Source organism: Carassius carassius, chromosome 15 (genome assembly GCF_963082965.1).
Source record: "Carassius carassius chromosome 15, fCarCar2.1, whole genome shotgun sequence".
Classification (NCBI taxonomy): domain Eukaryota; kingdom Metazoa; phylum Chordata; class Actinopteri; order Cypriniformes; family Cyprinidae; genus Carassius; species Carassius carassius.
In genome coordinates, this window is record NC_081769.1 from 13,202,110 (window position 1) to 13,216,631 (window position 14,522).

Sequence of the window (14,522 nt, forward strand, 5' to 3'; positions counted from 1 at the left end):
TTCGAGTACCAGACACGAGCTGAGAGCTACTGCTGATGTTACGGTAGTGTCCTCACCGGAGCGCTGCAGAGAGACTCGACAGAGAGACTCGACAGCGCAAGTGTGTTCAGGTTTGCAGCCAGAGGAGAAACAAGACGTTCGTTTGGACCTATTTTAAATGTATTTAGCTGACGTTAGTAGTTATAATATCCTTTGCTTGTTTGACTAAGGGTTTTGCATGCTTTTGTAGTTAGTACATATTTTGCGATTCGGTTGCTGCAGTCTCCATCAGCGTCTTACTCAGCATTTACGCGCACGCTGTAATACTCTTAACTCGTTACATAAGGCTTTAGAGTTAAACGTGGACATCGCCGTGTCTTTGGGTCGCCAAACACCACCACTGAAATCAAGCCGTTAATTATTTTGTAAGTCAGACATAGCTGGTGTTCATGCCCGATCTGCAGCGCTTCAGTTTTCCGCTCCGTAGCATGAATTCTCCTCTCCATCAGCATCATCAGCAGCAGCACCAACAGCACCAGAATCCAGAAGGCCCCGGTCATCCCGATTCTCCATCCGGTTTGCTCCCCGAGGCTGCTGTCCTCGGAGTTCCTGATCCATCCTCGTTTTTCCTCGGAGAACATCCTGGAACACAAACCGCATTTGACCTTACAGCATCCTCTTATCTGCACTTCAGTCCATCGCTCCACTGGTCCCAACCTCCTCCACCTACAGCCATGGCACTGAGGAACGACCTGGGATCCAATATAAGCGTCCTGAAGACCCTCAATCTGCGGTTCCGATGCTTTCTGGCTAAAGTGCATGAACTGGAGAGACGCAATAAGATACTGGAGTTACAGCTTCAGCAGGCTTTAGACAGCAATAATACGGGTGGATGCACGGAGAACAGAAACACCAAAGAGATTGGTGTGCAGACTGGGTTAATTGGGCCTCTCGCTGTCCGGCCTGGGTCTTTGTCCTTTCAAAACACCAATAACTCTGCTAAACGACCCACTACATTGTTAATGCCTTCTCTTACGACCGTCCTCAAGCTTGAGCCAAATAAAGCTGACGGTGAGAGCACAACTGACCCAAACACTAATAGAAACCCAGCCATCACGGTAAGTCTTGCAACACCCACCACCGAACCCGCCTCGGCCAACACCAACAACTCCAATAATGCTCTGCATGTGAGCAGCGTTGGCACCGGGACGTCTCCCAACCTTCCACCTCGCTTCCTGCCGGGAACTATCTGGTCCTACAATCAGACCCGTAAACTGGGAAGCGGTTCAGAGACTCGGGTCACCAGTCCTGGAGTGTCATGGGTCCACCCGGATGGCGTGGGTGTCCAGATAGACACCATCACCCCAGAGATCAGAGCACTTTACAACGTCCTGGCCAAAATCAAAAGGGAGCGGGATGAGTATAAGCGAAGGTGAACATAGATGCTTTGTATGGCTAAATGAGAAAGAGGTTTCTGTTTTTGGCCCTAATAACAGGTCTCTGCTGCAAAGCATCCTGCTTTTCAGGAGCATTTCAAGAATCATGATGGATTTGAGACATGATTGCCACCAGCTGGTATGACCTCCTGAGATCTAGAAACTGTTTTGTGCGTTTCTTGTTATTATTTGATATAATTAGGGATGTTCAAATTCTAGCTGATAATAGTTTGATGTTGTTGCTGAAAACTTATAACTAGACAATATTAATTTGGTATATATATATTATATATATATATAGAAAATTAAACACCAAAAACTAAAATATTGTGAAGTGAATTTAGGCATCACAACATTAACATGTACAATATGAAAAATGGATGATCATTTTCAGATTTGCTAAAGATATCATTTAATAGTGTTATTGAATTATTAGTGTTTTTGAAGATTAGCATTTAGTAAGTGTTAGATACTGTTCAAAAGTTATCAGAATGTTTTATAAAATGATCATGTGACAATGGAAACTGCAGTAATTGCTTCTGAAAATCAATCTATACAATAATTATAAATTGTAATTTCTCAATATTAATGTATTTTTGATCAAATAAATGCTTCAAAAACAATATAAATATGTTAAACTTATTTAATCTGTACTAATTATTCCAAACTTTTAAACAGCACTGTAAATGCAAAGAATAAGGGGTTAGTAAGTAATAGCTGAACAACTAAACATTGAAAATACGACATGCATCTTTTAATTCAAACATGGAAAAGAAAATAATGTTTTAGAATTGTGGGGGGAAAAATAATAGTAATGTAAATGAACAATAATTATAGTTAATAATAATAATAGTAATAATAATGATTATGATACTACTACTACTACTACTAATAATAATATAATAACAGTAATAATAATAATGTTTATGTCTAGGTTACTAATAAGCACATTTGTCACAATGATCATGTGAACTCTTAAAAAACCCCATAAAATACCAGATGTTCTTGTGTCCATTGAAGCTGCTCTTTAAATCATTTTTTAACCCCATTATATATATATATATGTATATATATATCAATATATATTGACCCTGCAGGTGTTCAAGAGAGTGGAATGTGTTTAAAAAAAGAGAGAATGAGCTGTGACTTGCAGCTTTTGTGGGATAAAATAGAGCATAAATAGTTTCCTCATCTGCTGTTAATCGTGTGCAGAGACATTAAGTAGGGTTTATATATTTCTAACGGCTGCTTTAGTTATTTGAATCAAGCTGAGGTTATTGCATGGAGTATTGCAAAATGTATGGGATAAATGTGCTCTTAGTTAAACTGTGAAGGGGATCTGAGGAGGTTTTTAGGAAGGGTGGAGACAGAAGCACTTACAGTAACACAAACCCAAGGCTTTTATTAATATCACCAAGCTGGAGGGGAAATAAAGGTCGTGTTTCTCATAAATGGTGGTATTCAGTCTCAGCTCTTTCTGTCCAGACCTGCAGCAGCCAGAGCGCCTCACATTCCACATTCCACCAGCTTTATTTAGGGCTGAGCGGACCGTCAGTTCGCAAACTCATTACTGTCTGTTAACTCATCAGGACAGGTAAAAAACACTATTGAAAAGCAGCAGAAAAGTCATTTGGGTTCTCTGTCTTAAACCCTTCTGCTTCATAACAGATGTTATCATGCATCTCTCCATCTGACTCCTGCACCATTTGCTCTGCTTTCAGCTCTTCTCAGACTTTATTTTCTGTTTTGGCTTCCTTATTTAGTAAGCGTTCTCTTGCTGTTTCATCCTCGAAAGGGTTTTTCTATCTAGCTATGATATAGCAAAAAAATAAAAAAAATTGTTTGCTTTTTTAAAGAACCACAATTTCAACCACACAGATTCAAAATTGACTAAACTACTAAAATAATTTTGTTAAAAATGTTTTCACTAAATGAACACAATATAAATATATATGTGTGTGTGTGTATATATATATATATATATATATATATATATATTCAATGTTTTAAAATAAGTCTTTCAAGATGACCAAGGATGCATTTTATGATTAAAATTACAGTAAATATTTTTATTGTAATATTGCAGAATAGTATTAAAATTTAACATCACTGTCGTCCATTTGAATATATTTTTAAAATGTCATTTATTTTTTCCAGGGATGGTAAAGCTGAATTTCAGCTTCCATTACTTAAATCTTTAATGTTCCTTCAAAAAGCAGTCCACTGTAATATGATTTGTTGCTTAAGAAACATGTCTTATTATTTTTAGAGTTTAAAAATGTGCTGCTTAATTCTATTTTGTATAATTTTTTTTCTTTGCGATATATTTTCCCCCCAGGATTCTATAAATGTAAAGTGCAATAGAAAAATAAAAAGTACTAATAGGTACTAATAAGTACTAAAAGTTCAAAGGACAGCATTTATTTCTAATCGAAATCCTATGTGACATTATAAATGTCTTTACTGTCTCTGATCAATTGTTTTGCCGAATAAAAGTAATAATTTTGAACTTTTGTACACCATGAGGCCGACATTATGTAGACACCCTTTTCTAAAAACTGAATGCTTCATTGAAATTCAGCTTTGTTGCACTTCACTCATCATCAGTACCTAACCTCTCTGATGCTCTTTTGTCTTCTTAAACGTTTAATTTGACAAGTGTGGCGAACAGTATTAATCCTCTGCTGCGATAACAGCTTCCTCTCTTCAGAGACGAATTTACACTAGATGTTGAAACAGGGATGCCGGGATTTGCTTCTATTCAAACTGGAGAGCATCAGGGATGGCATTTGTATCATTTGTTTCATTTAGGCTGCTCCATTACAGCCACAGCATCCAGCAGCAGTGATATATCTGTTATATCTGCATTGCAGTACATACACAAGGACTCTGAGAAGCTGCAGAGAAGCAACCTCTCTCTCTCTCTCTCTCTCGCTCTCTCGCTGTCTTCTTCTCCTCTCTTCGCTCCTGTTATCTGTCACTCCTCTCTGTAATTGTATGTTTGCACCTTGGATTGGCAGTAATGCACGGCCTCAAACTAACCTTGCAGTCAAGTGAGGATGTATAATAAATATAGAGGCTGCTGCAATGCTCTGAATGTTAAATAGCTTTACATAAGGACAGGGCTTGTTTGGTTCCACCTCATTGCACTATACTACTGCACTGGACAATATTACTGTTGAACAGCCACGCAGTAAATTACTGTAGGGCTGACTGGGCTGATGGATCAGTTAAAAGGACTGAATGGATGCAGTCATTGCACTTAGGTGGAGCTTTAGCATACTCAGAGAAATAAAAACACTTACACATGAAGATCACAGTTTTCTTCTGTAATACGACCAATACGTGTTTTGCAGTTGCTTCTTCCTGCTTTACAAAATCGTCCAAACATTAAATTGTGTTTCATTGACACTGACTTAAAAGATTAGGCTAGTTTGTAAAAAAGTGAAACTTTGGCTAGCGTTTACTCGTTTTCTTACGTGGAGCATAAAAGGAGAAATTTTGAAGAATGTATTGGTTGCACTTTTACAAACAATTACAGTGAATAGAGGCTGGAGCATTTACTCTCAAATAAGAATGTAAAATCCCCATAAAAGTATAATAAATGTGAGCCATATGACTTGTGTACTATATTCCAAGCCTTGTCAAATTATAGTTTTGTGTGAGAAACAAACTGAGTCATTGAGTCATCTTTTATCTTTCTGCTCTCAGATGGGAAGAGGAATACACCATGAGAATGGACATGGAACAGAGAATGAATGATCTACAGGAGGTGAGGAACACTTTTACATGTGCACTTATAACAAGTGCTGTCTACAACACTCGACTTATTTTAATTTCTGTTGGAATTTTCTAGAATAATGTCCATATGTTTGTATAGAGTTGTAATTGTTTATTAACAATAATTATGGATATGCATCTGTGTAGGACCTACAGGAGAGTGAGGTGTGTCAGGATGAGCTGGCCCTCAAGGTGCAACAGCTGAAAGCTGAACTTGTGCTCTTTAAAGGACTCATGAGTAATGTGAGTATGAGAAGCAAAATACACTCTCAGTACACTCAAACACAGCATACAGGACAGGAAATTATCATCCAAAATTAAAATTTTTTTATCAATTACTCAGCCTCATGTTATCCTGAACTTAATGTCATGCCCCTGTGTAAAAAACAAAAAGTGTCTTTAATTGTCTTTAATTGAATGTGCACTTATACTTCAGATATATTTAACGTATATAAATAACTAATATAAAACCTGTACTTACAGATAAGATAATGTTACTGAAATAGAACGCCACTTAAGAGTGCACTTTCATGAGATTTTCAATAGTCAATAATTAAGAGAATTTTTTACAATTATTACGTTTTAATAATATTTTATCATGCAATAAAGAATAACAAGATAAAACAAGAGAAGATATTTAAAAAAAATGTTGGTAACCACATCTTCCATAGTGTTTCTTTCCATATTATTGAATGCAGTTGCTACTGTCAACTGTTTGGTTACCAACATCATTTTTGGGTGAACTATCCCTTTAATGTAACCCTGGACCAAAAAAACTGTCTTAAGTGGCAATTTTTCAAAACTGAGATTTATACATCATCTGAAAGCTGAATAAATAATCTTTCCATTGATGTATGGTTTGTTAGGATCGGACAATATTTGGCTAAGATCGGGAATTTGAAGGTGCAAAAAAATCGAAATACTGAGAAAATTGCCATTAAAGTTGTCCAAATGAGGTTCTTAGCAATGCATATTACTAATCAAAAATTAAGTTTTGATATACTTACAAAATATCTTCATGGAACATGATATTTACTTAATATCCTAATGATTTTTGCCATAAAAAAAAAACGATCATTTTGACCGATGATTGCTAAAAATATACCCCAGCGACTTTTTTTTATCAAATGTAAATCCGTGTAAATTCATGTCTCGGTCACATTTTCTTGATTAAATAAACATTACCTACAATACAAGTAAAAAGTTACAAAATTAATTCGGAATAATTCTATTTTATGTTTTTACATTAACAATGTAATCTATATTCTGTTTCTTAAAGCCAAGTATGAATCTCATCAAGTTAGTTTCCTAAGTATTTTACATTTACAATGTTTGAATTAACAATACTTAAACCATGTATTTTATTTGTGAACTTATGTTCGGCTATTCTTTTTAAAAGTTCACTTTTAACACATTTTGAATGATTCAGTCATCAAAGCTTGGCAAATATTGGTCACAGACACTGAGATTTACTACCAAACTGATTACTCACTAAAACTCCCACACATCATGTTTTCAATGTTTACTCTACACAAGAGGCGGGATTTATCGCATAAACCCGTCACAGCCAAACATAACCAGTCATATCACGAGGCATTGCATCCTCTCACATGACTTTCCCCCATTCATTCTCAGATACCCCCAGCAAACTCCCTCCACTGTTTGTTGATCTGTTAAAACTCAATGAGCTCAGGGGAGGCAGGACAAATTGCTGTTGCACAGAGTTTCTTTAGAAAAACAAGTGATTTACAAACTAATTATATATTTTGTAATATATGCGTTAATTTTTGTACTACAAATATTTTGAGGAGGCCCTGCCTCCTTTGACTCCTTGATGTACATGCATGTACATTCAGTACATTGGGTAGTACTCATTAACTATATTTTAAAGGCGATAGAAATAATTATGAAATTACATATAAAGATGTACTTAAGTCCTACTTAAATGGGTTAAAAAGAACTCAAAAATCTAATTGCATTTAATATAAATGTAATGCATTTTCATGTTTTCTGAAACATAACATTCAGTTCATACTTAAGAAGCATTTGTTTAAAGTAGGCTATATTATTTCTGTAATAAGTAATCTTTTTAAATGTATGCTTAAGTGCACTTCTTTTTCACAAGGGCTGTTTGTGCTTTTCCATGCAATGCATGGTAATGTGTACTAGGTAAAGGGTGTCAAGATCACATTGGTTGACCAGCACTAAAAGCAGCTCAAACCAGCACAAACTAGCATGGAGTCTAAGCTGTTTTTCATGGCGGCCGTTTAATTGAATGGCATTGCTGGTGTAGAGTTTAAATCAACAATCACACACACTCAGAGGTTTGTTTCTGACAAGCTCATGAACAATATGTGCATTCATAGCACTCACATTTTTCGAGAGCAGACACTCGTCACATTTTCTGGAGAAATGAATGTGCCTTTGTTCACATAAATGCTCACACCCAAACACATGTGCCAAGTACATGTAGAATTTCCCACCTCTATACTTTCCGCAATTAGCACTTTATTTAAATCTTTGAATGTGTTTCATGGAATTTATTAACTGAAAATGAGACATTACCCTCCTTTGTATCAACTACTTTTCCCAGAAATGATTGATCACAGAGTTCAAAGAGTTAAAAATAGCTTGTTTTGTGAATGAGTTTAATACACACATGCTATTCACCACAAATCCAAGGAACGATACAGACATCACAGTTTGCCTCATTGTGTGCCACAACAGATGTGCCACTGCGGTTTCAGTTTCATATCGTCTGGATCTCCAGTGTCTTGAATGATAAACAGAATACTCAGAAGTTAGTTATTAGTTTTCTAATTACTCTTGCTTCTAATGACACACATAAACCCACACGAATCTGCTCACGTACAGAACCTGTCAGAGCTGGACAGTAAGATCCAGGAGAAGGCCATGAAAGTGGACATGGACATCTGCAGACGCATTGACATCACGGCTCGCCTGTGTGATGTTGCACAACAAAGAAACTTTGAAGATCCAATCAAGATCTTTAAGGTATTCAGAAAATCACACTTCTGCACCTCCGATTTTTCGATTGTTATTGTTTTACTGCATGTTTAATCTACAAAATGTTATAATATTTGAAAGATGCGAGGCTTTGAGAATGCAAAATAACTATTAAATGCTGAAACCATTGTGAATCACACAATATTACGAAGTCCCCGAATGTTTTCCGATAAACATTTTAATAACAATTTAATAAGAAACACCTTTAATGCTGGTTTCAATCCTCCATGTTAATTGGCTTAAATCTCTCTATAAATAATGGCACAATGCCAGGACGTTACCTTATAATTTTTATTTTTTAACAAAACGAAATAATTAAAATTATTCATAGATGCTTAATATAAGACCAATTTAATGCCTCATGCTTCTCAAATAAAAGTATAGTTTTCAGTTTCAATCTTATTACTGGAAAACAAACCAAAATGATCTTCTGCGGTGTTATCTTGCACCCTTGTTATTCACACAACACCCCAGCCCCCTCTCTATGTCACTGACTCAGCTGCTGTGAGTTTCTGCTGACGCCTGCTATAATGTCAGAGGCATTATGGGTAGAAGAGGGGAGCGGTCCAACCTATAAATCATTTTGCATGTTTGTTTCAGTACTACGCTGGGTCAGAAATGTCAAGGCTATGAATTGGCCTAACCCTCTCTCTTTCTCTTGCCATCTCAGGTTCCCAGCCCTCAGAACGCCATCACCTCTCGTGCCCGTAAACAAGCCTCACAACCTGCTAATGGCAGCGAGACAGATGAGCCGGTCAGCACGTCTGAGAGCAATGGAGGTGGTGCTCGAGAGGATGAAGTGTGCACCCCTTCAACTCTCCAGATCAATGAAGAGATGCAGAGAATGTTGACCCAACTGTGAGCCATTGAAAATGCTTCGCAACTGTTCTTTTTACAGTTTGATTAGAACTAATGTAATGATTAACCGTGTCTTTGCCAGGCGTGAGTGTGAGTTTGAGGATGACTGTGACTCTCTGGCTTGGGAAGAGACAGAGGAAACACTCCTTCTGTGGGAGGATTTCCCAGGATGCACTTTAACAGCAGACACCAGTCAGGGGGAGGTTAGTGCACTGCATTCTGGATCTATTCTGGTTCATATGTGGTTTTTATGTGGTGGAAATACTATTCTTGTTATTTCTTACTACTTCCTTTTTTAGTAAGTGTTTATGTACATTCATGGGTCCCTATCATAGAATAATCTGTTTGTTTTACACTTTTTGCCCAGTTTATAATGTTTGGCACTATAATTTAGTGCATATCCTAGACTTCTGGGGGCCCTATGTAAATCTGTGTCAGCGGGGCGGTAAGACACTGTACAACATTCATGTTTCATGATTTGACAGATTTTTAAGTAGAAAGGGCGACAGTGCGCCACATTAAAAGAAATAACATAAGTGGTTTCCATAACTGCTGGCCAAATTCATTAACGAAACTAAAATTAAATCATCTTTGAGAGCAAGGGGGCTCATTGTGTTTCGGAGCGTGCATACTTTGCATATAGGAACAATTGTCTCTCCTAAAGTGTGACATCAATATTTTAATGAACATTTTCTAGTACTAAAATTGAAACAGGTTGTTTTTGCTACAGTAACACTTTTATGCAAGTGACCTCCGCTATGATTGGCTAACCTCTTTGAATGTGAAATTAAAATGCTAGGTCAGGCGCACAAATAACTGTGTCCATGCCTTTTCATCGCTATTTCTTCACTGCATGTCTTTAGTAAAGCCCGATAGGACTATTTTTAACCCTGCGCTGGCGCAAGCTGTTAGTGAAACCGGCCCCAAGAATCTTATTGGTGCACCTATTAAATATTCTTGGATTTTGTTAATGTTTACTTTTTAGAATTCATCTAAATGTATTCATTCATATCTTGTTTTTTTTCAAGTATGAATGAAATAAAAATCTTTATATCAAGATAAATCGAGATGCAAAATTAAATAAGCCTTTTGAGAGAAATCTAGTTTTATAAAACATTTGCCAAAAGAAAAATAAACTTAAAAGCGTATTAATTAAGCTTTTTATACAATGTGTATTGTTAAGCATAAACCTAAAAAAACATTTGTATTTATATAAAAACAAAATTAACATTTTCATTTTTTAATTATTCTGTTTTATATAAAAACAAGTTATGTAGTGTGTAGTTACTCTCTCTGTTTTAAAAGTTGCTTTCGTTTCTCATCTCTCTTTCAGCATTATGCTCTGCTTTATATCATAATTCATATCTTTCCCATGTATTCTTCCTCTGACCATTACATTTCCTCAGACACTCCCTCTCCCTGAGTATTGCTTCATCTCTCAGGGTTGGCAGCTGAAGCCAGGAAGGGACAGCTTCACAAAATTTGACACGGGATGAAACTCAGATTTCCATGCTTGCTCAGAGTGTAAAGGAGAATAGGATTCTGGTCATCCAGTCATGGGGTTCGCTCATAGGACACAACACACACACACACACACACATACTGCTCATATTTAGGTCAGGGTACTCAGTTCAGTTTGCTGGGGGGCGGTTCGATGCTAAACATTACTGACATTAGTTAATGCGATGTTGGCTGGAAGTGTGTTGCGTTTCATGGAAAGCTCAAAGGATTCAAAGTGTTTCGAGTTTTCCATCAGCGGGGTCATTAATCTAGTATTTTATTTTCCCTCTGGTAAAATCTGATCTGCTGGTGAGTGCTTATGCTTCAGCATGAGATAATGTGTCTGTGGCCTTTCTCTCTCTTTCTATCCGTCTGAGCAGGAGGAGTGCTTGGAAAAGGTGATTAAGGACACTGAATGTCTTTTTAAGTCCAGGGAGAAGGAATATCAGGAGACTATAGACCAGATAGAGGTGAGAAGTTTACATTAACCAGCATTTTACTTTACATTCATTATTTTTTTTCATTCTGTTGATTATGTACAGTCAGCTGATCACTATCACAAAATAAACCCTACAGTTTTTGTAAAACATCCTGTCAGGAATGCAGCACAGTACTTTATCTCACAGTCATAAATCCATATTTTATGTACATGTTATTGTATTGCTCTTTTCTTGTAATTTATACTGGATGCTAAGTGCAGTCTTGCAGTCTTTATGCATTATGTTTGTCTGTAGATGGAACTGGCCACAGCAAAGTCAGACATGAACCGTCATCTTCATGAGTACATGGAGATGTGCAGTATGAAGAGAGGACTGGATGTGCAGATGGAAACCTGCAGGAGACTCATCACTCAGAGTGGAAACAAGTATGCAATCATCCACAAACAAATATTGGATTTTGACACTTAAAACTGTTAGCATGGTTGTTCTTAACCCTGGGTTATCTTGTTCATACCATGTCCTGGTTTTGAGATTTCACACTATACCTTTGTAAACCATGGTTTTACATTTTTATTTGCATATTTATGAAGTCAGCAACATTGATTGGACAAATACAGCATGCAACGAGCATTTAACCTGTTTTACCCATCTGTGTAGATGTCTTAAAGTGATAGTTCGCCTAGAAATTAAAATGTACGTGCCCTGATGTTGTTCCCGACTTTTACTTTTTACCCATACAGTGGAAGTCAATGGTCACCAGAAGAAATAAATAAATAGAGAGAGAAATGTGATTTTTAGGAGAACTGTCCCTTTAAGTGTTGTGAAATGTACAGCAAAAATAACTCCACTTGAAACATTTTTACAGTGCTATTCATCTACTATTTTCATCATATTAATCACAACTATAACGATAATGCTGCCGATGAACGATATCAATGGAATCCCAGCTGATTAAAAAAAAACATTGACAGCCAATCAGACGTTGATAATTTGAAGTGACAAATGACATAACTGCAGCGTGCTTATAATAAACATGTTATTATGGATATATTTTTGTATGTTAATTAGGGGTGTAAAAAAAAGATAATAACTGTACTATTTCTTAAAGCATAGGAAAATTATATTTTGTTGATTTTTCTCTTGGTCTCTTTTGCCACCATACAGTAAATCCACTTCTTCTATACCTGGAGGTGGTACAGATGCAAACGGAGAAACAGAGAGGGATAAAACCGAGGGAGGAGGAAGATAATGATGCCATCATTGTTTGTAGGAAGAAGAAAAAGTGCCCCTCATCTCTTCATGGCTGCCTTCATCAGCACTTCTCATGTTTTTCGCAGTCTATCCAGTCACTGCCTCTAGTGGCAGTAAATGGAATTACAATGTATGTGCTCAGTGCCCAAAAGTGAACAAATACTGTTACATTTTTCCCCTATGGTTGTGCAGAGCAGCTTTACTGTTTTCACACCTACATAATCTTAAAAGACGAGAGTCCTGACAACATTCATTGAGCCAATCCACCGGCAGGTATCGATCATGTTTTCCGATCCGATGGCCAAATGTCTGAGTCATCGTATTTTCAGAATTGAATAGAGAATAGGTAGAGAATCACTGACAGTGTTTTCGCAAAGTTTCCATTTCCTAGAGACTCCAAGGGGACATTTGCTCTCTTATAGTTGCCGCATGTACCATTACGTGCCGATGTAAGCCGTGGGTCAGTAGGTGTGTTGTGCTTCCTGTCTGAGCTGTTGTAAATACTATGCTGTTAATGCTAATGAAGCATTGAGGTAAATGTAGCCTGCACATCCCCCATCTTTGTGCTCAAATTCACACAAAACATATGACATTTCATTCTAACGGTATGTGCTTGGTAGTCTCGGTTGTATTTGTGCTTAGAATAATGAACGCTTTGACTTCCTCTTTTGCGGGTGGAAAACATGAGTGATGGGTGAGGTCAGATGAGTGAGATTTGAGGATGTTATGGCTCAGAGTAGATGTCAGAGCGTTAACTTCTGTTATTTCCTTTTTACTTCTCCCCTCCTTTTGCTTCTTTGAGATCAGCGATATTGAGTCTATATTTCATTTCAGAAAAGTGAATTTCATGAAAATGCTGTATATGTAATAAGTTCACCTTTGGCATTGTTCTGTTTCGTAGACCTTGCTGGTGCCAATGATGGCTGAGATCGATGCACAAATCTGTTTGTTTGTCTGACCAGTTGGTTTCATTGGGATCAGTCTTGTAGTCCAGACTAAGGTGACATGAGTGAAGTCCTTTAGAGAAAATGGTGTTACAATAGATAGGTCTACCAGTGGACCTTTAGAAAGTGAGATCCTGATAGGTTAAACCTACCAGTCAAGACATGTTTGACAAACGTATGATCTTATGGAAATCATTTTCTGCCTCAAGAGTTTAAAAAAGATCATTGTGATTGTTTCTTGTAATCCTGAGTTTCCTGATCCTGATCCTGATCTTAACAACTTCTGATCATTTTCTAGTGACTTTATATCTTACATGATTTGACATTGTTTCTTGTGATTTTGACTTCATATCTCAAAGTTGTGGCTTTGTTTTTCATAATTGCGATTTCATTATAATTGCAACTTTGTTTATTGTAATTGTGACTATTTAATTAAGTTGTTGTAATTTTGATTTGATATCTCACAATTGCGACTTTATATTTAATGACATTGTTTCTCGTAATGACTTTTGTTTTTACTCTGACGTGGGAAGGGGAAATATTTGGAGACTGATTTTTTTGTATGCATTTTGAAAAAAAAGAGTTGTTAAACTATTGAGTGTGAGATCTTCATGGGTTTGATCTGTTCCATTAGACCTGTTAGAGACCTAAAAATCCCATGAAATAATTTACGAATAAATACAAAATGTTCTTTTGTACCCACCTAAAAGAGTGAGATCCTAATGGGTTAGATTCACAGGAGAATGATCTTTCTTGAGTAATATATCATGCAAATTCATGTAATCTGGGTCTAGTCTAAAGTTCTTAAGAACCTCACGTGATTTGTAATAATCAGCTCTTTTTTTGGTAGAGTGTGCTCTAATTCTAATCAAACGCCCACAGGGACTAATACAGTAGTTCCAGAAGAACATACAAACCGATTTCTGGTTGGCTTTGTTGGCCATTCATATCTGTAGTCAAATATGTATTTTGCGTGTAAACCACAGCTTGAATTCAAGAATAGAGACTAAAAGTCTTTGAAAGAGACATTTCGTGTGCCAAATGTGAAATAAAAGAGTCAGAAAAGAAACTTCGCACAGTGAAAATGAAAAGCATTAATACAGTACATATCACTTTCTATGATGAGCCAGAACAGGATTGAATCTTTTAAACAGTTTGTTACGTACCATCCTCAGGTTGTTTTTCTTTTTATCTTATATCTATTTTTTGCATACTGACTGATGAACAACGCTGTGTGTCTGCCTTAGGTTTTTCCCTCTGAACACTGTGAAGTTCTGTAGGGGTTTTGCAGATTCAGTGTAATTTTA

At 36.7% G+C, this 14,522-nt stretch overlaps 1 protein-coding gene across 1 annotated transcript in view; it reads left to right on the forward strand.

The window, feature by feature from the left end:
• Window positions 1-13,460, forward strand: part of iffo1b (intermediate filament family orphan 1b) — a 13,475-nt gene extending 15 nt beyond the window's left edge. The window contains exons 1-9 of the mRNA XM_059567428.1: window positions 1-1,411; window positions 5,127-5,187; window positions 5,343-5,438; window positions 8,070-8,210; window positions 8,893-9,080; window positions 9,163-9,283; window positions 10,961-11,050; window positions 11,315-11,445; window positions 12,185-13,460. The exon at window positions 1-1,411 is cut by the window's left edge and continues 15 nt beyond it. Coding sequence (XP_059423411.1) covers window positions 429-1,411; window positions 5,127-5,187; window positions 5,343-5,438; window positions 8,070-8,210; window positions 8,893-9,080; window positions 9,163-9,283; window positions 10,961-11,050; window positions 11,315-11,445; window positions 12,185-12,269 — 1,896 coding nt within the window. The 5' untranslated portion in view covers window positions 1-428 and the 3' untranslated portion in view covers window positions 12,270-13,460. The remainder of the gene's footprint in view (window positions 1,412-5,126; window positions 5,188-5,342; window positions 5,439-8,069; window positions 8,211-8,892; window positions 9,081-9,162; window positions 9,284-10,960; window positions 11,051-11,314; window positions 11,446-12,184) is intronic.
• Window positions 13,461-14,522: the final 1,062 nt, after the last annotated feature.